General features: G+C 38.8%; 1 protein-coding gene and 1 long non-coding RNA gene across 2 annotated transcripts in view; one reads left to right on the forward strand and one right to left on the reverse strand.

Annotated features, from left to right (window-relative positions):
* Positions 1-25,979, reverse strand: part of CACNA1A (calcium voltage-gated channel subunit alpha1 A) — a gene marked incomplete at its 3' end in the record, with an annotated part of 290,392 nt that overhangs the window by 55,120 nt on the left and 209,293 nt on the right. Inside the window, exons 35-38 of the mRNA XM_083351756.1 lie at positions 25,617-25,767; positions 23,985-24,112; positions 20,882-20,978; positions 514-619 (exon numbers count right to left, since the gene is read on the reverse strand). Coding sequence (XP_083207882.1) covers positions 514-619; positions 20,882-20,978; positions 23,985-24,112; positions 25,617-25,767 — 482 coding nt within the window. The remainder of the gene's footprint in view (positions 1-513; positions 620-20,881; positions 20,979-23,984; positions 24,113-25,616; positions 25,768-25,979) is intronic.
* On the forward strand, positions 558-25,646 carry LOC310633848. Its single transcript, XR_014491099.1, has 4 exons — positions 558-597; positions 17,736-17,787; positions 18,306-18,383; positions 25,620-25,646. It is a non-coding gene; the product is annotated as an uncharacterized lncRNA (long non-coding RNA).

Below are 25,979 nucleotides of genomic sequence, written 5' to 3' on the forward strand. Positions count from 1 at the left end.
GAGGTGAAAAATAGCATTTCTGATTGTCTGTGATCTGAAAACATTTCTATAATCATCTGGCAAGTCAAAAGATGAATTCTAGCACCATTTTCTGTCTCATGTTTCTAATTTTCTAAATAAAGGAGAAATTTATTAAGACATAGGAAGGCACGGTGATAAAAGAAGAAGAAACTGAAGCAGATTACTACAACAAAATGTCTCAACAGAACTGTAAAGTTGGAATTATTAATTAATCAATGAATCAATGAATGAATCAATGAATAAATTTTTTAAAAAAAATTATTTTAAAAAAACCTGATGCTCTCTTGCCTTCCTGTAGCTGTCAACATTGCAGAGTACTTATTGATGCATCAATTTCCTCTATTTGTATAAGGCATTGCCACAAGCAGCATTTGTATTCAACATTTCCTCATTATTAGTATTTGAAAATGTGCTTTATGCTGTACACAGTCTCATTTCTCACAATATTTTTATTTGCCAGCAAAATAACTGGATCTATGAAATGGCACTTGCCTTTGGCAATCTTGATGTCAAGGGCAGTCCTGATCAATGCCATAAGGGTAGAATTGAAATGGACTGTGTTGTCGTCTGCCACAGGTAAGTCCATACGTAATAATCTCTGGAGAAATTCAAGCAGAAATGTGTGAATATAGGACCTTCTTCACATTCCAGTTTGTCATGCACAGAGGAATATAAGAGCCTTGGGGAGAACTCTGAGCTCAGAGACTTCTTCCTGTGTTGTCTCTATTATTCAGATTATTCATACTAATCAACTACTTGCAACTGTTCTACTTCATTTTTCTTTCACCTAACATTTTCTATGCACAGATGCTGTGGTTTTTTCATCAGCCATGCGCGGTTACAAATAATTCTACATAATTACATAAAAGCCCAATTGAATATGAAGCATGTGGCTGGAAAGCTCATTCCATAATACTTGGAATCTACTCTCACGTTAATGTAGCTAGGATTGTCTATAAAACTAAAATCCTTGGAAGGAACCAATGCTTATTGATTATTGTTCTCTAAAATGTATTGTGTAGCTTTTAGTAGAGTTGAAATTGTTTTTAGACTTCTTAGCTTCTGCTGCTCTATAGGCTATAGATTACATATTCACAGCTCTGCTTCTAGATGTTTCCTACAATTCCTGATAAAATTCAAGAATACTGTTCACTAGAATTCAAGTGATGCTTTACTACCATTATCAAATGAATCCCATCTTCTCACCCCCAGAGTTCTCCCATTAGAGCTCATGTTGTGTCTGTGTTTTAAAGTAAAAAATTGTAAAGTAACACAAAATCCCATCTTTTCAAGATAGCAGCAGACAGCAGCAGTAAAGGGATGGGTTCAAGGAGAATGCATTCAACTATTGAACAAGAGCAAGTTTTGTCAAATATGCAAGATTAGAAGCATGCAAAAGGAGCATGCACCATGCATCACAGCACTGCACAGTGTAAAGGCATCCACAGAATATATATTGAGACTCATTCATAGCTCTGATATAGATTGATCTATAGGGAGAGATCCAGACTGTGGGCTCTTGGTGCAAAAAAATAAAAGGGTGCATCCTTAACACAAAAAAACAAAGAAATGAAACTGGCAGATCATGGGCCATGTGCCATTCCTCTGAGCCAAGGCTATGGGCTGGAGATCACACAAGATGCTCAGGGTGGGGCTTAATTAGCTAGTGCATTAGCTGAGATAGGCTGCGGACTAATGGAAAAGGGGGTTAGAGAGTAACGGGTTTGGGAATTAGTTAAGTAAATGTCACTGAACAGAGGTGCACAGGATGATAGGTAAGATCAAAACAGGGAAGGAAGAAAGCAAGAGAGAAAGTGGGAGGCACACATACAAGTGATGACACATTCAGCAGAAGATCCCTCAGGAACCTCATGTCCAGAAAACCTGTAGATCTTGAAGACCAGCCTGCACTGGAGGCCTACTAAAAAAAGCTTACCCAGGGTTTGTGCTTCTGCATTCAGCATTCCCTCTTTGGCAATTTGTTAAGAATGCTGCCTGTTCCCTTAACATTCCTTTGTAATCCTGAACTGTTCATCAACAGGCTACAAGCTGGTGTGTAAACTCCAGTTCTGTCATATAATTCAATCCAATTTGTCAGAGATAATCCTTTGCTTCTGGCCCCATGCAAAGTCTTGTGTGGAGGCGAATGGTGAGTCACTTTCTAGATAGGATGAGGTAATAATGTTCCCAACCCCATCATTTAGATCATTCTTTTGTATTGTATTTTGAAAATTAATTCACTGAGGATTGTGAGATGACACTTCAAATATTTTGGCAGTTTATCTAGAATAGTTGTAGAAATTATAATTTTATTGTGCAGTCAAAATCAAATAACTACACAACATAGGATTATTCAATTATTATTATTCATTAGCTGCAGTCTCCAGGACTTCACACATTAACAAGAGTTACTCCTGCAACTGCTGTATAATATTTCCCCATAGTAGTAATGCTTTAATTTGAGGACCAGCAGTACTGTCCTGGATCACATGATAAACTTCCACTCAAGTATTATCACATTAAAGCATTTCCATTTGACCATAAAAATGCATGGATAAAGCCTTGGTGTAGCATTAAGTTGTGAACTGCTTTTTTCTTGCTTCTGTTCCAGAAGCAACTTCATTCTTGCCCTTTTTGTTCAATCAAAGAAACATCCCAAAGATGTTTTTATACTGGCCCAAGTAATCTCAAGACCCGCTAAAGCACAACCTCCTCCATCAGATTATGGGTAGATATTCATAACACTTGTACTTTACATAATTTCACTCATAGAGTCTTCAGCTCCTCCCTACTGAATTTGAATTTTCTTGTGGCTTTGTATTTTTGTAGTACAGAATGCCCAAGGACAGCAGCTTAGATTCTCATGCATTGGAGCAAGATGGTTTAAGCAAGTTAAGGGAGATGAAAGCGTTAAATTGAGTTAGCCAGAGTGTGCAGACTATTGAATATGAGAATGCCAGGTTATGTGTAGACTCCAGATCTGTAGGGGACTGAGCCTTTAAGATTGTTATTTGATACAGAAGGAAGTTTGTATGCTAAGGAATAATCATAGCAGAAAAGAAAATGGGGAATGATGGATGGATACAGGCAGCAATTCTTCATTAGGTCAGATAAGGCAATCAGAAACTCTAATTCTTTCCCCCACAGACATGGCTTTGTAGAATCGTTCCCTCTCTCAGTAGCTTTCTGGACAGCCAGTGGCATATATAAGTGAACCTAGGGATGCATAATGATAACTAATCATAAGAGGATGAAAGTATAAACAGAAGGATTAATCAACTGTAGGCGGGGTGGGGGGGGAAAGAGGGAGATTATTATAGGGGATTACATCTAGAAAACCTTTTTTACTCAAAGGATGTATAGTTGAGAAACAGAAGCACAGATACGGAAATAGTACAACTAGGAAAGATCCTCTGCATCTTGATACTGAAGCCTTGACCCATAGCTTATTTAAGTTTCACATATCATATTAACCTAGTATTCCCCAAATAAATCAGTTTACACTAAGTATCAAAACTAATGGATTGAAACCAAAGGCTCTACTTGTCACGAATATATCGACTGTTCTGTGATCTTCTTTAGTCCCCTTATGTAAAGGCAAGAAGCCAGTCTAGTTTACTGATCTATTTATGCAATTTGTCTTGTGAGACCAACTTTATTTCAGAACTACTTTAATGCTTCATGCTCTATCGAAAGCTAACTTTGCAGAAACTATTTGCATGTTGTATTCAGATTGGTCTTTGAGAATATAACTCTTTTATTGATGGGAGGAACAAGCTGCAGTGCGATTTGAGTTCATATCCTCTTCTGAGCCTTCGCAATTTGGATTTAGAGCTCATTATGTGATAACAGAACATAAATGTAGCATTTTGAAAACATTGAAATATGTGCCTTCTCTTTGAACCACTGCTCAGCTGAAAGAGCAGGTTTTCTGTAAATGCAGCTTTTATCCTCAAAAGCAACTGAATTTTCCATTTTTGATCAGTATCTTCTTATGAGTAGCTGTTACTGAGAGAAAAGAATATCTTTTTCGGTATCTCTTTCTGTTCATAACTTGCATTGTTTTGAGTGTCTTCATACAAAGAAATGTAGCAGGCGGTTACATGGAAGTGGGTTTGTTTCCAATGTAGTAGTAGTTTACAACAAAGGTGCTTCCCCCGTCCTTAATTGCTACCTTTTCAGCACCATCCATGTTTTTATCTTCTCAGTTATTTAATCTTCCTATGTTAGTCTCCATAGTGTTTCAAGAATTTTGTTACTCATACAGTAATTTTTAGAATGTCTGCTTTTAGCAGACTTTTTAGTTCATTTATGTATTGTTGTGTTTTGTATAATTTGATGTTTTACCCACAGAACTTTTAAACACACAGAGATGAGTAAATAAGAATAAAAATAAAATACATAAATAAAATTATTTCCATGCAGAAACACTGTAGCTTAATATTAAAATAAACATTTGCATATGGAAGGTCTTGACCTCAGTCATGTCCTTTATGAACCTGACAAAAGGTTCATAGTTTACAGTTGGAAAACAACTGGAATATGGGTGAATACAGTAACATTGCTTGGCTTAAAGCAATTTTATATATTCATTTGGCAGTTCTCATGACTGCTACTATTAATTTCAGTCAGGTTGGGGCACTTCTTCCATAAGCAAATAAAGGCAATGTAGCTTGACCCTCTTTTGCTCAAGCCTCATATTGTTTCTTCTTCTTTTCTATCTTACCTTTATTTACAAAAGCTATTCTTAATATTGGTGATTGTAAGAAAACTTTTGATTAATATTTATATTATCCTTCCCCCTTGTATTATATTTAAACAGTAAGAGTCCTTCAATATAGAAGGTTCCTAGCGCTACAAGTCAAAAGGCATCATAGACCTATTCTATCTTTTCCTTCTTAAGAATTTTGTCTGGAAAAAATGACAGAAGAAATGGTGAGAAAGGATTAAGCAATATGAATGGAAGATATAGACCAGGGCTTTTCAACCTTTTCACCCATTGTACCACTTTTAGGATATGGCAACATCTGAGTACCACCAGTCGCCTAGCAAGGTGTCAAAAACTTGATGACCAAAAAAAAGGAAAAAAGTGATGAAGTACAGGTAGTCCTGGACTTACAACAGTTTGCTTAGTGACTGTTTGAAGTTACAATGGCACTGAAAAAAGTGCCCCCCAAGCCACGGCCGAGCAACACACCTGCCTGCCCGCCCGGCGGCGCTCTTCCTCCTGTCCGAGGTTTTCATTGTTGTGAGAATTTCTGTTGAGGATTGGCAGCGGGGGTGGGGTGGGGGGGGAGTGTTTGGTTTTTATTCCCGCCGTCTGCTGGGTGGTTGCAGCAGGTTTTGGTCACTTCACATGACCCTGGGACACTGTGACCGTCATAAATATGAATCAGTTGCCAAGCATCTGAATGTAAATCACAAGACCCTGGAGATGCTGCAACATTCCAGCTGATCGGCACTTCTTCAGGGCTCAGCAGAAGCACCAGGATCAGCACCAAGCTCCAGCTAGAGCCTGGTGCTGATCCTGGCGGTTCCGCTGAGCCCTGACAGTCCTGCAGCTCCAGCCATCTCTCGCTCAGGCTTGTGTGGTGCTACCACTGGTTCAGCTCATTCCCCTCCCCCACTACCAGTTTTCTAGGATGGTCACGTACCACCTGCCAGGTGCCAATGTACCACAGGTGGTACCTGTACCACTGGTTGAAAAGCCCTGATATAGACAGTATCCATTATAAAAAGTGATTATTTTCAAATGATGGAGTATTTTACTTAAGTTTCCAAATGTGCCTGAATAATTACCATCTGGTGTTAAGTTCACCAAAATACTTGTTGCTTATGTTGTAACATACCCTTCTATTAGTAAGGTCATTTTCATTTGAGAATGTTTACTATAAATGCCTATTCTCTGAGTCCACCAGAGGATATTTTCTACCGCAGGATGTTGTATCTCCTGGAGCTAGTAGGCAGGGTCCACAATTAAACTTGCCTTGCCAGAGGGTGAGAAGCAATATTGTCTCCCAGATTGTCTTAGGAAAGTGAGACTATTTCTAACAGAAAAAAAATTCTATACTTCGAGTTCATTTATTTCAGTTTCCTTAAAAAAGGCAATCTACTATATTACAATCCAATATTGCAATAGTAGTGGATTCCTGCACTGGGCAATGGTCTGAATTAGATGTTCTCCAGGACTCTTCCAATCCTTACATTTCATGACCCAAAAGGTCAGACAGAAGGAAATCCCCAGTGAGTACTGCCTACCAACCCCATATATGATGAAACAGAAACATTAATAGGATTACGCATATCAGTTTTCTGAATAAGAGACATCTGAATGCCTTCTACAGGCATCAAAGAATAAACAATCAGGGTCAGAATTCTCATTTTGTTCTAAGCTCCATATAGGGCATTTTCACCGTTGGGGTATATCAGAGCAATACAAATTTATGGAAGGAATTCTGACATTAGCAAATCATCAACTCAGCATTTTTGAAGGACATAACTTTTCAAAGCTCTGTGGGACATATATCTATTTTATACTGATTAGAAAATTTCTGTGCAGAGGCCCATGTACAATCTACATCTCTCTCATAAGAGAATTGTCTTCGAAAGTTACAGTCATGGTTATGCACTATTCTACTGAGCAAGTAAACTGTTACATTCCCTGGCATTTTTCTTTCTGCTATACAATGTGAAGTCAGTACAAATTAATGAATTTATTGTTCCTTGTTTATCTACTATGGAAGGCTAAAGTAATTTCCATTTCCCCCCCCCCCAATTTTTTCCAATTCTGCAAAATAGGACATGTACATACATTTAATTTAGGCCGTGCATACTCCTTAGAATGTAATCCCATTAGAAAGAATAACTAGAGGAAATTTTATTGCAACCAAGAAATTAATTAATATTGGAACAAGTGTAGAATTTGTGAAAAAATGAATTAGAATTCTCTGATTTTGAAACTTATGAGCTGGTAACGACCAAGAAATTTATTTTAAGAGACAGCAGCTTGAACAATCATACAACCATGGGCTTAAAGGGAACTTTGTAAGTACTTTCACTCTGTTAAGCATTCAACTTCCACGAGAGAAATCTACAGAATATTTATTAATTGGAACATTGTTTAAAATTACTTTTAGCGTGATGAGAGAAGGTTTTTTTCCCCTCTAACTCAGGATGCTCTTTTAGGGTAGCAACCTGATGTGTGATAGTGTTGGTGTTCGAGCTATTATCTAAATCAAGGTCGGGTGAGTTGAGGCTACTGATAGCTTCCCAAACAGGGTATTTTTCCTCTCTATTTTTATCAGAATAAACAGTTCTTTCTATATACTGTCTGAGTTAAAAATGTAAAGAAAGCAAAGGTTTTCAAGATCTTACTTGAATAACTGAATTATAGACATTGCTACGCAGTTGTAATGGAATGTTATTGAAAAAGCCTCGTAACTGAGCTTTGACAGAAAATCCTGGATGTAAAGCAAGATATGTTAGCATTTTGGTAAAGCCGAAGCTAATCATGAGAATGGAAGAAAGCAGCTGCCATTGTCTTTGATAGTATATGAAAGTAATCATCACTGAAATCCAGTGTCATGAACCAACTTCCCAAATGAAGTATTTGAACCATGCTTACTGTTATGACTGTGCAGAATTTCTTACTGCTGATTAAAAAAAGTTGATATGTAGAAGAGGCACAGTCTCAGACTAAGGTGAAATGACATTCTTTTTTACATAGAGGCTGTGGCATTGGTTCTATATCTCTTTTTGCAAATGAGTTAGCTACTTTTTGATGAGAGTAACAGGTAGCGTACTAGGCACTTGAGAGAGATTAATGTCAAGCTGCATGACATAGACTTTTGTGATGAAAGGATGTGACACATTCCATTAGTCCAACATGATCTGCCAAACTAGTTGGAAAAAACAGTCTGTCTACAAGCTGCATAACAGTTGCAGCTGCCTGAAAATCACATTGAAATGGTTACTACCTCTGTACCTCAAAGAAACACTTTTGAAAATATTTTGCTGCAGTCTGGAATTCAGGGTAAAACTGGTAATTGCATTTTGAGAAGGAACTCTGATCCCATCCTTGGTACTACAGTACAAGTAGGACAAGATGCCAAAGAACTAAAGTAGGGAGTATTTTTCTCATACTGAAATTAGCCCAAGTATCACTGATTTTGAAGACAAAGTTCTCTACATGGGATTCAGCCTTTGAAGTTCTGAAGATCTCACAAGCCTCCCCAGGGTAATAACACTTGCCACAGATTTTGCTGTGTAGTTCACATTATGCCACAAAATGTTGCTGTTGCTTTGACAGTCCTTCTTTCTCAATACATGCTGAAAAACTCCCTAAAGAAAAAAAGATAACTGCCCACAGAAGCATGGTAGTTGGTAATCCTGAGGTCCAAAGTTGCTGTGAGGTAAAAACTGTGACCAAAATCATCGTGTTTATGGCTTTTCTTATTGGTAAGAGATGCCTTTATTATGATTAAATATAGTGATGTGTATTTGCATTTCTTTCCCTGAACCCTGTAGAATTTCTCTAGTCTTTTAAAAGTTGGAAAAATGGGCGGTGTTTAAGGAATAAAGTTCCTTAGTATCATACAGTATTGCAATATTAATATAGCTGAAGGTCCTGGAAGAGTCATTTTGAATCAACAAAACACTGGATTCTCTACTAACAGACTTAAGATGTCTAGCTCTAAAGCTTCCTCTGCACAAAGACTGTAGGTAAAATGGGAGTGGTGGTGATGGCAGCACCCATCATCATTAGATCTGATGAGGTGATAGAAGGGTATACTGATAGTGTAAATTCAATTGTATATATTCAAGACTGTTGAAGGGGCAAGAGGTGCCAATGGAATAGTAGTGCGGTTTAAGTGATTGCCAAGGTAATAACTGTTCTAGAGATACCATGGTAATAAATCTCTATCCCAAGAACCTCAATCAAGAACCAGCAAAGATCTCATACAGCTGAAGTAGGAAACAGGTATCAATATGGATATGAAGTAAGCAAGTAATTCTTGCCTATCCACTGGCAATAGATCCCAGTGAAGATTTTTTTTTGTCATCATTGGGGAGGGAGAGAGTTTCATTTTTGGAAGGATTATAGTCATCTGACTTTTCTCTAGCCTGTGGAATGTTGGATTTTGCCTTCTCAGAACAACAGCTTACTATCAGAGGTAACATAGAATCCAACATCAAAATTGGTACTAGTGAGATCAGTCTTGGGATTAAAAAAAATCAAAGTTCACACTAGTGCCATTGTTATAGAGTTTCATGAAATGGATGGTAACAGTGCCATCAATGGAACAAAGTTTTGGAAAGGTTGAGCCCAATTTCTTAGTGCTCTTTTTCTGAAGGAATACTTGCTTGAAGAGTTTGTTGTGTTACTCAAGGTAAAAAAAAGGTAACCAGAGAAATTAAAAAATAAATCTTCAGCTAGGGAATTTTCCAGAGTATCTTTTTGTATAGGTCAGGGGTAGGCAACCTTGGCTCTTTTATGACTCGTGGACTTCAATTTCCAGAATTCCTGGCTCAGGAATTCTGGGAATTGAAGTCCACGAGTCATAAAAGAGCTAAGGTTGCCTACCCCTGGTATAGGTGCTATCTCTTACATGTGGCCCACAAATACTATGAAGTCTACTTACAGATATTTTCAGGGCCCTTTTCTGATGAGTACATAAAGATAGATCTTTGACAGGAACTATAAAATCCTGTTGGTTGCTAGATGCTTGGATGAATTTAAATCATGACACGCTTTTTGTTGGGATATTTGAGGCACAAGCTGACTTTATTTTCTCATTCTTTTGGCAGATTATAAAATTCAAATCTAGAGAGACGTACTATGGTTCTGTCCTTAAATGAATAAATGAATAAGATGTGGCTTTAATACTAATACTTGCGTTCATGGGACACTTTAAATCTAAGGAAATAAACTTATTTCCTTGAAGTTCTATGATCCAACAGATCAGTGACAACTTATAACTACCTTAGTGCGTTGGCCAAATCCAGAAGGCAATCAGTCCAGATAGGTTTTCTATCAGCAGATTGACAGTCTTGAGTATTTGGCAGATACATAGTTAGAATAAGACTTTGGAAAAATTCTTAGATATTTGGTGCCATTAATGTAAGTAGTCCCCTTCATGGATTACTGCCTTGTCGTGGCGAAGGGGCTTGCGTAATTCAATGAAGCTATGAGCTATGCCGTGCAGGGCCACCCAAGACGGACAGGTCATAGCAGAGAGTTCTGACAAAACGTGATCCACTGGAGAAGGAAATGGCAACCCACTCCAGTATCTTTGCCATGAAAACCCTATGGACAGTACCAAAAGGCAAAACGATATGACGCTGGAAGATGAGCCCCTCAGGTCGGAAGGCGTCCAATATGCTACTGGGGAAGAGCAGAGGGCTAGTACTAGTAGCGCCAGAAAGAATGAAGCGACTGGGTCAAAGCCGAAAGGACGCTCAGCTGTGGATATGTCTGGTGGTGAAAGGAAAGTCCGATGCTGTAAAGATTTTTTCTCCATAGGAACCTGGAATGTAAGATCCATGAATCAAGGCAAGCTGGACGTGGTCAAACAAGAGATGACAAGACTGAACATTGACATCTTAGGTATCAGTGAACTAAAATGGACAGGAATGGGTGAATTTAATTCAGATGACCATCAGGTATACTACTGCGGGCAAGAATCCCTCAGAAGAAATGGAGTAGCCTTCATAGTCAATAAAAGAGTAGGAAAAGCAATACTGGGATACAATCCTCAAAATGACAGAATGATCTCAGTTCGAATCCAAGGCAAACCATTCAATATCACAGTAGTCCAAGTCTATGCCCCAACCACCGGTGCTGAAGAGGATGAAATTGACCGGTTCTATGAAGCCCTACAGCACCTTATAGAACTAACACCAAAAAATGATGTCCTTATCATCATGGGGGATTGGAATGCTAAAGTAGGAAGCCAAAAGATAACCGGAATAACAGGCAAGTTTGGCCTTGGAGTACAAAATGAAGCAGGGCACAGGCTGATAGAATTTTGTCAAGAGAATACGATGGTCATAGCAAACACTCTTTTCCAACAACCCAAGAGACGGCTCTACACATGGACATCACCAGACGGTCAACACAGAAATCAGATTGACTATATGCTCTGCAGCCAAAGATGGAGAAGCTCTATACAGTCAGTAAAAACAAGACCAGGAGCTGACTGTGGCTCAGACCATGAGCTTCTTGTTGCAAAGTTTAGGCTTAAACTGAAGAAAGTAGGGAAAAGCACCAGGCCAGTCAGGTATGAATTAAATCATATCCCCGTTGAATATACAGTAGAGGTGACAAATAGATTTAAGGAATTAGATCTGATAGACAGGGTGCCTGAAGAACTATGGACAGAGGTTCGCAACATTGTACAAGAGGTAGCAACCAAAACCATCCCAAAGAAAAAGAAATGCAAGAAAGCAAAATGGCTGTCTGAGGAAGCTTTGCAAATAGCTGAGGAAAGGAGGGAAGCAAAAGGCAATGGAGAAAAAGAAAGATACGCCCAATTGAATGCAGAATTCCAGAGAATAGCTAGAAGAGATAAGAATGCCTTCTTAAATGAACAGTGCAAAGAAATAGAAGAAAACAATAGAATAGGGAGGACCAGAGATCTTTTCAAGAAAATTGGAGAGATGAAGGGAACGTTCAATGCAAAAATGGGCATGATAAAGGACCAAAATGGCAGGGACCTAACAGAGGCAGAAGAGATTAAGAAGAGATGGCAAAATTACACAGAAGAACTATACAAGAATGAGCTTAACGTCCCTGATAATCACAATGAGGTGGTCACTGACCTCGAGCCAGACATCCTAGAATGTGAAGTGAAGTGGGCCTTAGAAAAGCTGAGCAACAACAAAGCTAGTGGAGGTGACAGTATTCCAGCTGAGCTATTCAAAATCTTAAAAGACGATGCAGTAAAAGTGCTACACTCAATTTGCCAGCAAATTTGGAAAACTCAACAGTGGCCACAGGATTGGAAAAGATCAGTTTACATTCCAATTCCAAAGAAAGGCAGTGCCAAAGAATGTTCAAACTATCGCACCATTGCACTCATTTCTCATGCTAGTAAAGTTATGCTTAAAATCCTACAAGCTAGACTCCAGCAGTATGTGGATCGAGAACTACCAGAAGTACAGGCAGGATTTCGAAGAGGCAGAGGAACTAGAGATCAAATTGCCAACATACGCTGGATCATGGAGAAAGCTAGAGAGTTCCAGAAAAACATCTACTTCTGCTTCATTGACTATGCTAAAGCCTTTGATTGTGTGGATCATAACAAACTCTGGCAAGTTCTTAAAGAGATGGGAGTACAAGAACATCTTATTTGTCTCTTGAGAAACCTATATGCGGGCCAAGAAGCAACAGTGAGAACTGGACACGGAACCACTGATTGGTTCCAAATTGGGAAAGGAGTCCGGCAAGGCTGTATACTGTCGCCTTGCCTATTTAACTTATATGCAGAGCACATCATGAGAAAGGCAGGGCTAGATGAATCAAAAGTTGGAATTAAGATTGCTGGAAGAAATATCAACAACCTAAGATACGCAGATGATACCACTCTAATGGCAGAAAGTGAAGAGGAACTGAAGAGTCTCTTGTTGCGAGTGAAGAAGGAGAGTGCAAAAGTTGGGTTGAAACTAAACATTAAGAAAACCAAGATCATGGCATCCGGCCCTCTCAATTCCTGGCAAATAGATGGGGAAGAAATGGAGGTAGTGACAGATTTTATTTTCCTGGGCTCCAAGATCACTGCAGATGGGGACTGCAGCCAAGAAATTAAAAGACGCTTGCTCCTGGGGAGGAAAGCCATGGCAAATCTAGACAGCACACTAAAAAGCAGAGACATCACCCTGTCAACAAAAGTGCGTATAGTCAAGGCTATGGTCTTCCCAGTTGCAATGTATGGCAGTGAAAGTTGGACCATAAGAAAGGCTGAGCGCCAAAGAATTGAAGCCTTTGAACTATGGTGCTGGAGAAGACTCCTGCGAGTTCCTTGGACTGCAAGGCGATCAAACCGGTCAGTCCTAGAGGAGATCAACCCTGACTGCTCTTTAGAAGGCCAGATCCTGAAGCTAAAACTCAAATACTTTGGCCACCTAATGAGGAGGAAGGACTCACTGGAGAAGAGCCTAATGCTGGGAAAGATTGAGGGCAAGAGAAGAAGGGGACGACAGAGAATGAGGTGGCTGGATGGAGTCACTGAAGCAGTAGGCGTGAGCTTAAATGGAGCCCAGAAGATGGCAGAGGACAGGAAAGCCTGGAGGAACATTGTCCATAGGGTCGCGATGGGTCGGACACGACTTCGCAACTAACAACAACAACAACAACAACAAATGTAAGTAGTAAGCAACATTTTTGCAGCAGGAAACACTTTTACTTTAAAAAAGGGGATTGATCCTCAAGGTCCATAAAGACATGAGTAAAATGTGAAATCGCTAGAGTAGATGAAGCTGAAATTTTCAACCACATTATTATTTTTTAATTTGGGAGGGAAGTTTTATGTGAACTCAAATTTAAGTTAGTGATTGGCTAGGCTAGCCAGAGAGATTGTGTTGCTTAATTTCCACAGCACAATCTTAGGAGTTTTTCAGAAATTGTAGAAGTGGAGATATGGATATTTGTGGATTAATAAATTTTTCATCTTTGATTTATACCTTAGTTCTTTAGAAGGTTTAAACACGATAATTAGGTAAAATGAAATGGTTGGTTTTGGATCTATATTCATTTCCTCCTGACTAATGAAAAAGCTTTCTTTTTATCCTTGTCATCTTTATGGTATCCTAAGATTCCAGAAGAAAAAAGGAACCGATTAAATCAGTCTAAGAGCACTGATTCTTATCTTAGTTTCTTAACTATTGCATGTGTTTTCTTATAGCAAAATATAGGTCAAATCTCTGAAATGGATAGTATCCGGCGTTGAGTAATCAAAAACGGTTCCTGTGCATCAACGTTTCTGTAGGCCATTCTTGGTTGGCCTGGAATGAAACCAAAGATGCTGTCTTTTATGTTGTTTTTATATTGGGAGAAAATCTAAATACTATTAAAGAAGCTTCAGTATTTTTATATATATTTCAATCTTTTCTCACAGGGGAAATTAGGGCTCTACCTCACAATAGGAAATTAATATGGCAACAGAGATATCAGAAATGGGAAACTGCAGCAGTTCTGAAACTTGAGTGGGAAATGCATAGCATTTATTCACTAATTCAAAGTCTGTTTCTGGTAGCATCAGCTAATCTGCTTTTCAAATTTTATTAATGTAGTTTGAAGACAATAACTACAGACATAGCAAGAAAGAAAATGGCTTAGGGGAAGCAAGTATTCAGGTTCATCGAACATAAGAGAATTATAACACACTACATGTGTTGGCCAATAAGTTGTGAAAAGTTCAGCTTGGAATAAACAAGTCCCTGTAGAGGAAGGCTAAAGTTTTCTTGAAAGGGCAGCTTCCACTTTCAAAATAGAATCCAAAGATTTCCAAGCAGCTGCAAAGACAGCAAGGCAGAAATACTAATGGATACCTTTTCATCACCTTAGAAGTTTAGAAAATCTTTCTTTGAGAGTAAGTTATCAGCCTTAGATGGGAAAGAGATGAAGGAAACGTGAAATAATGTTCTGATAATCCTGAATCCCAATGTCATAAATAGGACTTCCCCTTATGGGGACAGATTCTTTTGATAGTCCAAAAGCACTCATTTGCACCAACCAACCAAACATCATTGATCCTTTGTTTAGAAGCAGTTTGTTAATGTTAAGGAGTGATTTCCACCTCTTAAACCCCCAAACTACCCTTCAAAATAGGTTTAAAGGTTCTCTCTTAGGGGAAGAGGGAGGAGTCATGATAAATCCAAATAAGTTGTTGAAGGCCATAACTGGCCCAAAGATTTCCATCCTTGAATTAGGAAGGATCTAGATTTGCCCCTTAGCTCTAATGTACCTAAAATGTCTTGGGGGTTTCTTCCTTGGATAACTGAGTTGGAGCAAATGGGAGATTTATTACTCACCCCACCTCAGACATCCACCCAGAACGTCTTGGAGCCAAAATGGAAAGCTGCCCTGAGGGATGGAATGTTGGCCCTCTTCCAAGCTGTTGCCCTCAGAAGCCTCCATTCGTTGAGTTCGAAGAAGTGGGCTCGGTGACTGTGTCCCCGCCCTGCCCTGTAGAAAAGTGGAGGGCAATGGGATGGAACTCAGCACTTAGGAATGGAAGAGGTTGCATCTTGTGGGTCTTTGGTGGTTGATGGAACCTAACGGCTGGTACAAATGTTGTGGTATCTAGTGATACTGAGTGTCATGGACTATCTTATACTACATTCCCATAGTTACAAAGAAATGCCAGGACTAGCCAGATATACACTCTGTTTCCTGGTTCCCTGCTTCTTTAGCCTGGAGGCAGATTAGCAAAAAATGCAGAAAATATACCACCCAATCCCATTGCCTCCTCACTTGTCCCACCTTTTAGCTAGGCAAGGGGGTGGAAAGGGGAAAGGAGGTATAGGAAGGTAGAAAGATAAATAAAAACATTATTTTCTAAATATGATGTACATTGAATGGACTATTAAAGAATTCCAGTCAGACCAATCACTCTACTCTCAAGGCATGACCACAGGTAGAGACAAATGTACTTGTGAACCCTATTAGCTCCAGGAAGCGGTGCCATCCTGAGGTGGATGATGCCCTCTATAGGACACAAGGGAAGAGCAACAATCTCTTTTATTTCTTTAACTCAAACAGATTATAGCAAAATGAATCTACCAAAAGGCCAAAAGACTTAGCATGTTTAATTCAATAGCAAGAGGCACTTAAGGATAATTTTACATTTCTACTATGACTTCTACCTAGTAATTCAGAAATGTAGGAACCATATGGGAGATATGCAATTGCATCTAGAGGAGTGTATAACTATTAGCAACCAAATGGCCCTCGCATAATTGGACAGAATAATTTCTCCTGCATGACTCCTCCCTTAATAAAACAACTGGACAAGACAACCATTTTGCTTCCCTCAACTCTCAGATTATGTCAGAAACTTTAAGTATAGGAATTGACATAATAATGCACATTTTATTACTATTTGAATCAGAATCCTTGGATACATAGCCCAACATTAAAAAGTGTAATACTCCTGAAGAACCTCATTCACAGATTTTTGACTCTACTTGAGTATCATTTTGAAGCATTTCATTATTTCCTTAGTGTTCTTGCTTGAATCCATGTGTTTGCCTTCTTCTATGTAATTCCATCATACATATTGGTTACATAATTTTCATAGTCTCAGACTGCACTGCACCTCGATCAACTCATTGTGTCTCTGGCTAACAAAGATAGAAAAGCCCTTCCCATTCAAGTGAGAGTGAACATTTCAATAGCTAGACCATGAATCAGTAACAGAAATCCAATGGATGAGGTGAAGGAAAGATCTTTCTCTCTGTCTCACTCACACACATGGAAAATGTCACAAGAACTCTGGTTGCTGAGTTGGGAATTGGGAGAGAAAAGACACTTTGGATCGGTTACTGATTTGTGCAGAGGATTAGGGTTAGACTTTGGAAATATTGAGGAACAGAAGGGAAATTTTTTTTGGACAGAACTGTATTGACAGAGGAAGAGGCATGAAAGCAGAGAAAAGGGGGCAGAAAAAGGAGTAATTGCTTCTTGTTAATAGTGAACTCTTTGTCATAAGGTTATGTTCTTGTAGACAGAAAATTTCTCAGTCAAGCAAATTAATATCTGAAATTCATCTGACATGGTGCCAATTTCCTTGTTAATCCTCAATTACAGATGGATGAACTAACAACAAGAGTGCATGGGAGGTTCTCCAGATGTGTGGACATCAATTTTCAGGATTCTAAGCAATGGTGATGCTAGTTGGGGAATTTTGCAGATTGTCCAAACATGTGGAGACTGCCAAGTTAGGAGAGGTTGCTCTAAGTGAGGGTTTGAAGGAAGGTTGTTGTACATAGTTTTTCACAATTTTATTCCCCATTTTTCCATAGTGTTTTTTCTTGCATTATTGTTCCTCTCTTCAATTGCATAGCCACCAGGTACCGTCTGGATGCTTAAAGTGATTTTTGCCTGTCCTATTATTCTACAGTGTGGTGTAGATTTAAAGTAGAGAAAAATTACTCACGTGTTTTTAGAGTAAGGAACTTGACGATAAAAACACACAAAACTGGCTTGGATTCTAACTGCATATTGATTAAAGACATAGTTCAATGTTCAGAATAAGCATTTACTTTAACATGCCAGGGTCAAACTGGACAGTGTTGTTCATATTTTTAACTCAGGTGTATATTTATGTATGGTTTGCTGGGGCGAGGCATAATAGCAGCTTTTCTTCTAATGCAAATAGCAAGTGTGGGAGGTTGATCCTGACTGGAATTATGCCATACACATACCCTGTTTTTGATATGACATGGCCTGATGGTACTACTTTCATCTAATCATATCCTGCCAGGGCAACATATTGTATTTATTTTGAGCTACTCTGGTTTTAAAATAGAATTTCCCCTTTTCTCTTGACACCATAATTTTTGCTGGGGCCATGAACTAGCTTTTTTCTTTCTTTCTTCAACCCTGTAATCCCTTGCTTTGGGGTGGAGTGAGAGCTGAGCGTTTACTGGCTGGATGACTTTCCTGACTTCCATGCAGGGTTCACAGCTGATGTCTTATCTTTGCACCCTGATAGAGAAACCAGACGTTGTTGCCTAGGATTGAACTCTCAACCTTCCAAGTGCGAGGCAGGTATCTTCACCTCTAGGCTACTGCACAGCTTGGGCCATGAACCAGCATACTTTATTGATAATGTGAATGGAGTCTGCCCAGGATCACTTTAGGCTGCTGAGGATAATCCTCCCTTCTGGGTCATTCTGCTACAGGCAGCAGGAAAACCTGGTTCATTCAAACTGGACTATCCACTATTTTTTTGGTTGTTTCCTTGCTTGGATATCTGCATCAGCCAAAACAGAAGCTGAGTAGCAGTGAGGGGTACTGCATTGAGAAATAGAAGAAATAGCACTAGCAATAGCACTTAGACTTCTACACTGCTTCATAGTGCTTTACCGTTCTCTCTAAGAGGTTTGCAGAGTCAGCACATTGCCCCCAACAGTCTGGGTCCTCATTTTACCAACTTCAGAAGGATGGGGGGCTGGGTCAAACTTGAGAAATATAATTTTTCTCTGCCACAACCTTCTTATCACACATGAAAGCTATTACTATGAAATGTATTAATATTTATTGATCAGGTATTTGTTTACAGGAGAATCTGGAAGAGGCAGCTTGTCACTTGACAAGTCACCAGTTGTTAGATGGATCAGCTTTGTCAGAGGCCACTCAGGTAAAGAACTGGCTTCTCCCTCTGTCTGTTTCTCCTGTAATTGCAGCTCTAGAAGGTAAAGAACTGACCACCCATTTCTATCAATTAGCCTGAAAAACAGGTGAAAGGAGCTACAATGTCTACCTAAAACATGTCACCTCTTTTTTGTTTTACATTGAAATGACAGTTTAGTGGTCTTTCAGAAGTGTGCTAAACTCTAAGTTAAAACAGCTGACAGACAAAGGCGGTAGTTGCAAAATGAAATGGGAAGCTCTCCCACTACTACACTGAGGACACACTGTGCTAGAGAGAAGTTCCCTGAGGATGGGCTCCACCAAGAGCCCAAAATCTCAGAAGACAAAACCTCTGGTCCCGGTGACCGACCCAAATTGGGACACGTATATTTGCCTACCCCACTGTCAGCTGTTATCTCAGCTATTTTTAACTGCAAAGAGCACTAAACCCATTGCCATATTCATGAACCTTTCACTGGACTCATGTCTAGCAGTAAATTTGTTTAATTTAAAAATAGCCTCCGCAGCACCTGATCTGTTAGTTGTTTCCTGACAAGCTTTTTTCTGCTCCTGTTTGTTCCAGACTTTCAGTTTAGGCTAAGGGAGGGTTGGGACAATTTGGGACAGTCTGTCCTTTCTCCATCTTCAATAAGCTGCTGATCTGAGATGGAGGGTTGACCAGGCAGTGCACTAAAGTAATAAAACCACAGCAAAAAGGCCAAAACAATGGCTAGCCAACTATCAAAATTCTTCTCCTCTCCCCTCCCCTAGTTTATTAGGGGTGGTTGTTTTTCCAGCCAGCAAGTCATTTTCCTTAAATTGGTCTCACACCATTCCTACAATAAGGAAAGAGCCACTAGACAAAATTTTTACACTAACCTATGAAGCAGAATAAGGCTTGGCAGTTAAGGCAGGATTTAATGCCTGCATACTTTTTTGCTAGTTCAAGGGCTGTGGAATTTCACATTACCACCAGCCATGTGGAAATAAACAATAAAAATGTTTACTTTTATTACCTGACAGGAAACATTCAGTAAGGAGAATGACCTTCTTGCTGCTTTATTTGCATTTTCTTGCTTCTAGTGAAGATTAAAAATCATGAAAAATCATGATGTATATCTCAAACTATTGGGCTATGCTAGGTGCCGTGAAGAGGCAGTTGAACCTTTTAGCTGGAATATGCACCAATACTTACTAACTTCTAATGTGTGGGTGTGGGTGGGGATGGGGGCGGGGGCTGGTTGGGAAAAAATCTATTCTGATATTGATTCAAAGTAGTTTCAGTTCTGCATCAGAATTTGTCCAGAGGACTTTCCTGAATTTTTTCTGCACTTTAAGAAAATAAATCCAGACTCAGCTTTTGGATCCAGTTCAAGTCTTGCAGTCTTACTGTAAGAGAAATATATTATCACTAGAGCAGGTATCCCCAACCTCCGGTCTGGCACTAGGCTGTGGCATGCCAGAAACTGGGCTGCATAAATAAGCGTAGCCCCATTCACAGGATGCAGGCAGCATGCAAAACCACGCCTCCTCTGGTCCGCGGAAAAACCTCTCTCCATGGAACCAGTCCCTGGTGCCCAAAAGGTTGGGGACCACTGCACTAGAGCATAGCATACCAAGCACCTAATTTTGCTTTTGTCTTACTATGGTGGCCCTCTCTGCCATCATATAATTAATGTACTGCACTGGAGATAGATTGTAACTAGTGCTGTGACATTTATTTCGACAGACATAAAATCTAAATATTGTTGCATGTATGTTCTGCATTCAGAGAAAATGGGAACTACAGAAGCATGATTTTATTTAGGGGAAACCTGACAGATTAGTGTAAAGTTTTATTTACAGGTAACAAATGGTTGGTTTCCATGTGGATATGAAGATATGTCACCGGATGAAGATAATATTTACCTTCAAAATTTCTTATTTGAACATCAAAGGTATTGTATGTTGTGTAGCTTGCCACTGCAGTGTAGGTGACTAGATTTTAATATCAAATTAATGTTCTTATTTGTTTTGCATTCTAAAATCCTATAACTTTTTTCAATGGGTTTGTATGTTTGCTACCTGTTCTTTGTTATTCTTAATTTATTAGGGACTAGGGTTAGGGTGAAGGAATCTATATTGATTTAGGCAGTCTGAAAGCAATCTCAACATTTTAAGTTGTTTGGAGAGTTCTAAGGGAGCAATAAACAATGTTTCTTCTGCTAGGTGGCACTTTAATGAATTATTTGAGTAGGAGCATGCACCTCAGATTTGTTTTTTTACCTGCCCCCTATCTACTGGCCATAATGGAGTCTCTGAAACATGAAACACTAACAGAACTGAATGGACACACTGTCATTGTTCAAGAAACTGGAATGAGGAAGGGGAAGAAATTACAAAAATTATAGGGTTAATTGTTTCTGCTCAATCAAAATAATTAAAAATGAAGCTGACTTGAAATATTTATTGTTTCTTTTTTAGAAAAATAATACACACACACATACACACACATATATATTCTACCTTATAAGCAACACGGGCAGGGCATTTCTTCCCTAACCCCAGGGGTGGAGACATATGTCTCAGCATCTCATACATGTCCATGAAAGTCATCCGGCCCCTGGGAGCAAAAAATAAAAAAATAGCCAATAATAACCAATACTAATTTAAAAAAAAAAGAAAAGAAAAATACACGGAAAAATCGAGACAAAGAATTATAAAAAAAAAATTAAAGATCAATTAGAAAAGAAAAAAGATAAAAAATGAAAAGATTACTGTGCTGCTGGTCAGCAAGGAGTATAAATTTGCTTGATCTTCATGGAAGGTGTTTAGCAGAAAGGTTATTTCTAATCAAATTGTGGTCCAACATATATTGGACTACACGTTCAAAGTTGTGTCCTTGTCATAAGACTTTGGGTTTCACTTAAGCATGTGTCATCATCTGCTTTGCTCACTATGAGGTTAATGCAGATCACAGTCCTTATATTCTTGGTAGATCAAAAAGTACAGAGTCAGGTCTTCTTAGAAAGACAGAAGGAGAAAGAGAGAGAGAGAGGGAGGGAGGGAGAGAGAGAGAGAGAGAGAGAGAGAGAGAAAGAGAAGAAAGCCCCTCTTTGCCAATATCGGAGAAAGGAAGACTACAGGAAGAAAAGGTTTTGGGGGAAAAAGGCTGGAAAGAATTGGGGAGAGAGTGGGAAGGGAGAAATGGTAGAGTGTTGATGGAGTCTCTGTCTCCCCAGATGAAGTATTAGTATGCAGAAAGTGGCAGTGGTGGGCACAGAGAGACTCATAAAACCTTCCAGGCCTAGCTCCAGCTAACAGCAAGCAGAGATGGTTCAAGGTAATTGATATGCTCCATGCGTTACTGGTCTGGGTGGCAGCATCATTTCACGCATTCTGTTGGCTAATTACATTACTAAATTACTTTTGAAAGTGCAATATATAGAAAGGTATGTGTATGGATATATATATATATATGTATATGCACACACACATATATATAAGATATATATTAAAAAAAACCATAAGCAACATTCATTCCAGTAATGCTAGCAGGTTTTAGTGTAAGTCAAACCTTGCAAGCAACCCTATGAGGGCATTTCTTGCCTAAGCCCAGGGGGGGAGATATTACACGTAATAAACTGTACATATCCTTATAATGAATTCGGCCACTGCAAGAAGAATACACGGGGGTTAGTGCAGACGCTACAGGGCAAAATAAACACATACACTGTTATGTAAACACACAACATAGCAGAACTAATGACTAAAGACCTTCAGTCAAGTAATACCATTTCCCTCTGTTTATACGAAGGAGCTGAACTTTCCCATTGGCTGCAGTAGGAAGAAAGGGGCTTCTTAGAGCCATGCACATCAGTTTTTACTGATGCTTCCCATCAGCTTTGTGAGAAGGGAAGGGAGCCAATATATAAATTACAATAGGAATGGGCAATCTGTGGCCCTCCAGATGTTTGCCAGTAGCTTCCATAATCCTTTACTATGGCCATGCAAGCTAGGGCTTATGGAATCTGGACTTCAAGAACAGCTGGAGGGTGACATGTTGGCACTCTTTGGTTTACATTCATATAGTAAGCAGCTGAGAAGTAATAAAAGTCTTAGAGGTAATGTAAATGAAATTTATATCAAATCAGAACTTATCAGATTTTTCTGATTCTTGGGTACCAGTTCACTTATCTTTCATGGGACACAATTGTCTTTTCAGAATTCAAAATGAATATGTTAAAATCAATCACTATCGCCAAGGGCTTTTATTTCAATATTTCAATATTTTATTTTCATTGGTTTTATTAATAAATATAGGGTGACTTGTACTCAGATGGGGAGAACTAGATTTTCAGATAATAAATAATATCTAGATAATGCTAGGTGGATCTTCTGTTAGGTACCAACTATTACAATTATTAGAATGCTAAACATGACTTATAGCACCCTTCTGGCTAGTTCCTCTCCAGCAAACCATAGACAAATTTACAGGAATAATTGCACAATAGAACGGAAGGCCAGGCCCTGTCAGATAGACATACATACACATACACACAAAGTCACTTTTATAGATTGAAATAATAACAGTGAGTCATCTATTGCTAACAGAGCTACTAGGCATCCTTCCTTGACTGATCAACAGTATGTAATATCTGTGAGTTTTCAGCAAGAAGCAAAACTAGTAGCTCAGCAATTTTCTTTGGTTTACATATTATGAAATGGGCATAGCCACCAACAGGGACTTAATTCAGACTAATTCTTTAGCTCAAATGTTGCTAGCATGGTTGCCCAGTTGTCCTATGGAAAGACTATAAAGGATTAAAAGAATGGCATGGGTATGTCCCTGGCCACAAAGGGACATATATCATGTTCATTTGAACATTATGGGTTAAAGTGAAGGTATGTGTGTGGACTTGACAGAATCCAGCTGCAAAAACCTAAAATTAAAAAAGGAAACGTTAAACAGTGATTAACTCCCACATCTGTTTCTTTCAGTCAGTTATTTATAGTAAGACCCAGAGAAATTAGCCAACAGGAATGGAAATGGGAATGGCAGAAGGGCAGGGCTACAGCTCATGGTGATTGGAGCTCTGCTAGAATGCGTGACTCACAATGGAGCGCATGCAAACAGAGGCAGTAGCTCCGCTTCTGTCTCAGTTAATATCTTTCTCTCACAACACAGTAGTTAATGCTGTACCTATCAAGACCTACCATAGTTCAATTCTGCTAAAATAAGCAAGATAAAATCCTAGCCTTCCTTGTGAACAGAATTCTAGTCTTCTATTTACCTCCTTCTAGTTGGTCTGCCTCAGCCAAAAAGTCTCTCTTGCATAAAGGTAATAAAATAATCTTAACTGGACTGACTTTCACTTCTTTACTATTTCTAATTGTAGGTCTCACTTTTAGCTCTCACTTTTCTACTGGAATTGAAATCATAACAGAGATATTGGCTTCCTGCCTCTCTGTTCATATTGAACTTCTTCCTCCCCCTGCTTTGGTTCTCCTTATTAAGAGGTTTATCCCGAATCATGAATCAATCAAACCCACTTCCTTAAACACTTGCTTCAGATGGACATTGGGTCTGGGTTTCATACTGGAAGTGGCAAGATAGATGTGTCCTTACCAGGCAGCAGGGTCATACTCAGCCCACACACGAACATACTCATCCAGGTGGTGGGGCCCCAAAATAGAGGAGTCACGGGTCAGATATTCAAAATTATCCATGATGACAGCCACGAAAAGGTTCAACATCTGCAACATCAAAATTATAGTGAAGAAATATAAAATAACCAGAAATTCCAGATGGATTTATTTCTTGCTTCACACTGAGGCCTGGCAAGAACCTAAAATCCTGCTCAAGCAGCTAATGAGAAGAGACAATAAACAATAAGTTTTACTTTCTTCCTCACACACAAGGATATACATTTTTAGATAGATGGATATAAACAGACTTACGTAAATGCATACATAAACGCAAGAAAAACAATTCAGTAAGGGCTGAGTTTGTTTGGTGAATATGGATCGCTGGCAGAATTTTAGGGCAATCAAAAGTAGAGCAGATAGAATGAGCTCTCTTGGAAGAGAGCACAATATGGAATCTGGTACAGAAACAATGCCCACTGAAATATATCACCAAAAATAAGTTCTTAATTTGTACAAAGATATTGGGTTAGATTATGTTGCTCCAGATGTTCACAAAGCCTTGCCTATTTGTTCCTGGAACAAAATAAGGAAACAGAAGCAACTAGTACCAAGGACATCTTCTAAATTGGGCTTAACAACCATAAAGAGAAACTAGGCAGTTGCCTGGGGTGTAAAAATTCTCTGGATGCTTGTCTCAATTATGTAAATGTTTTAGAAGCAGAGTTATTGCTTCAGATGCAAGTAGTCAGTTCAAAAGATTATTAATATGGCCAGTGTTGTACAATTTGATGCCTTCCCGATTATTGGACTATTATTAATCCTTAACCAGTGAAGGTAATGGCGGCTGGGAAAGCGTCACTACAAATAACACCTCCTATTCAGGCACATAATATAACCCATTAGTTGCTCTTTGCGTTCACAATGCAGAGGCAGTGATTAAATGATAGACATCAGAAATGAAAAAAATGAAAATGTGACCATTATCTTAAACACTTTTAGTCTTTTGGTACTTATTTTCCCTCAGCATTTCTTAAAAAGTGGAATGCTGTTGTTGAATTGACACCACCATCATTCTGGTTAACATTAGGAATGGAAACCCTCTACTCGATAAAAATAGGTTGTGCTAGTTTTACACACTGGTTTTCCATATTTTATCACAGAGAAAATGCAGTTTTTTTCGCTTTTCATGTTTGCGATAGAGAAAATATTCTACTTTCTTTGAGATAATGTAATTTGAATACTGGGGAGAATATGTTCTTTGATAATTTGTGAATTTTTACAATACTATTTGGAATGTATTCCTTGCCACCTATAATATTTAAAATGTGTTTGTGAACGTATGTTTGCTTTGCAATAACCAATATATAGAAGATTTACTCTTCCTTCCCTTTTAATTGTATATTGATAATTTGAAACGTGATTTTTAAAAACTATTATGAAACATATTGTTGGATAAAGACTGGCAGGCCTACAAACTGTCTGTTAAATCATATTGAAATGCTATCTTAGAAGGATAGTCTGCTGACTTTTTAACTAGCAATATTCATGGTCTCATACACCCCAAATACATGCTGCATCCACCCATTTAGTATTCTGTGTATCCTTTACTCACCAGGAAAGAACACAGGAAAATGAAGGAAACAAAATAGAAGTATGCAAACTCATTGCCACACTGATATCCTTTGAGATCTGCTTTTTCATCACAGAGTTTTCCACTTAGACAAGACAGCATGATTTCATGCCAAGCCTCACCTGTGGCACTTCTGAGAAAGGGAGATCAAATAAGAATAGAGAGTAAGCATTGGAAACTCAGCATAGAGGGAGCAGTCATATCACCATCTGAGGACAAGTGTGATTCTAGGAATCAGAAGTCAGAAACTTGTGGACTCAGACAGTATTAAATCATTGCTGGAATATAAATATAATTATAAACTATGTTAGGATTATAATAATATAAACTATGTTAATTAGAAAA

Source organism: Vipera ursinii (genome assembly GCF_947247035.1).
Source record: "Vipera ursinii genome assembly, chromosome: 2".
Classification (NCBI taxonomy): domain Eukaryota; kingdom Metazoa; phylum Chordata; class Lepidosauria; order Squamata; family Viperidae; genus Vipera; species Vipera ursinii.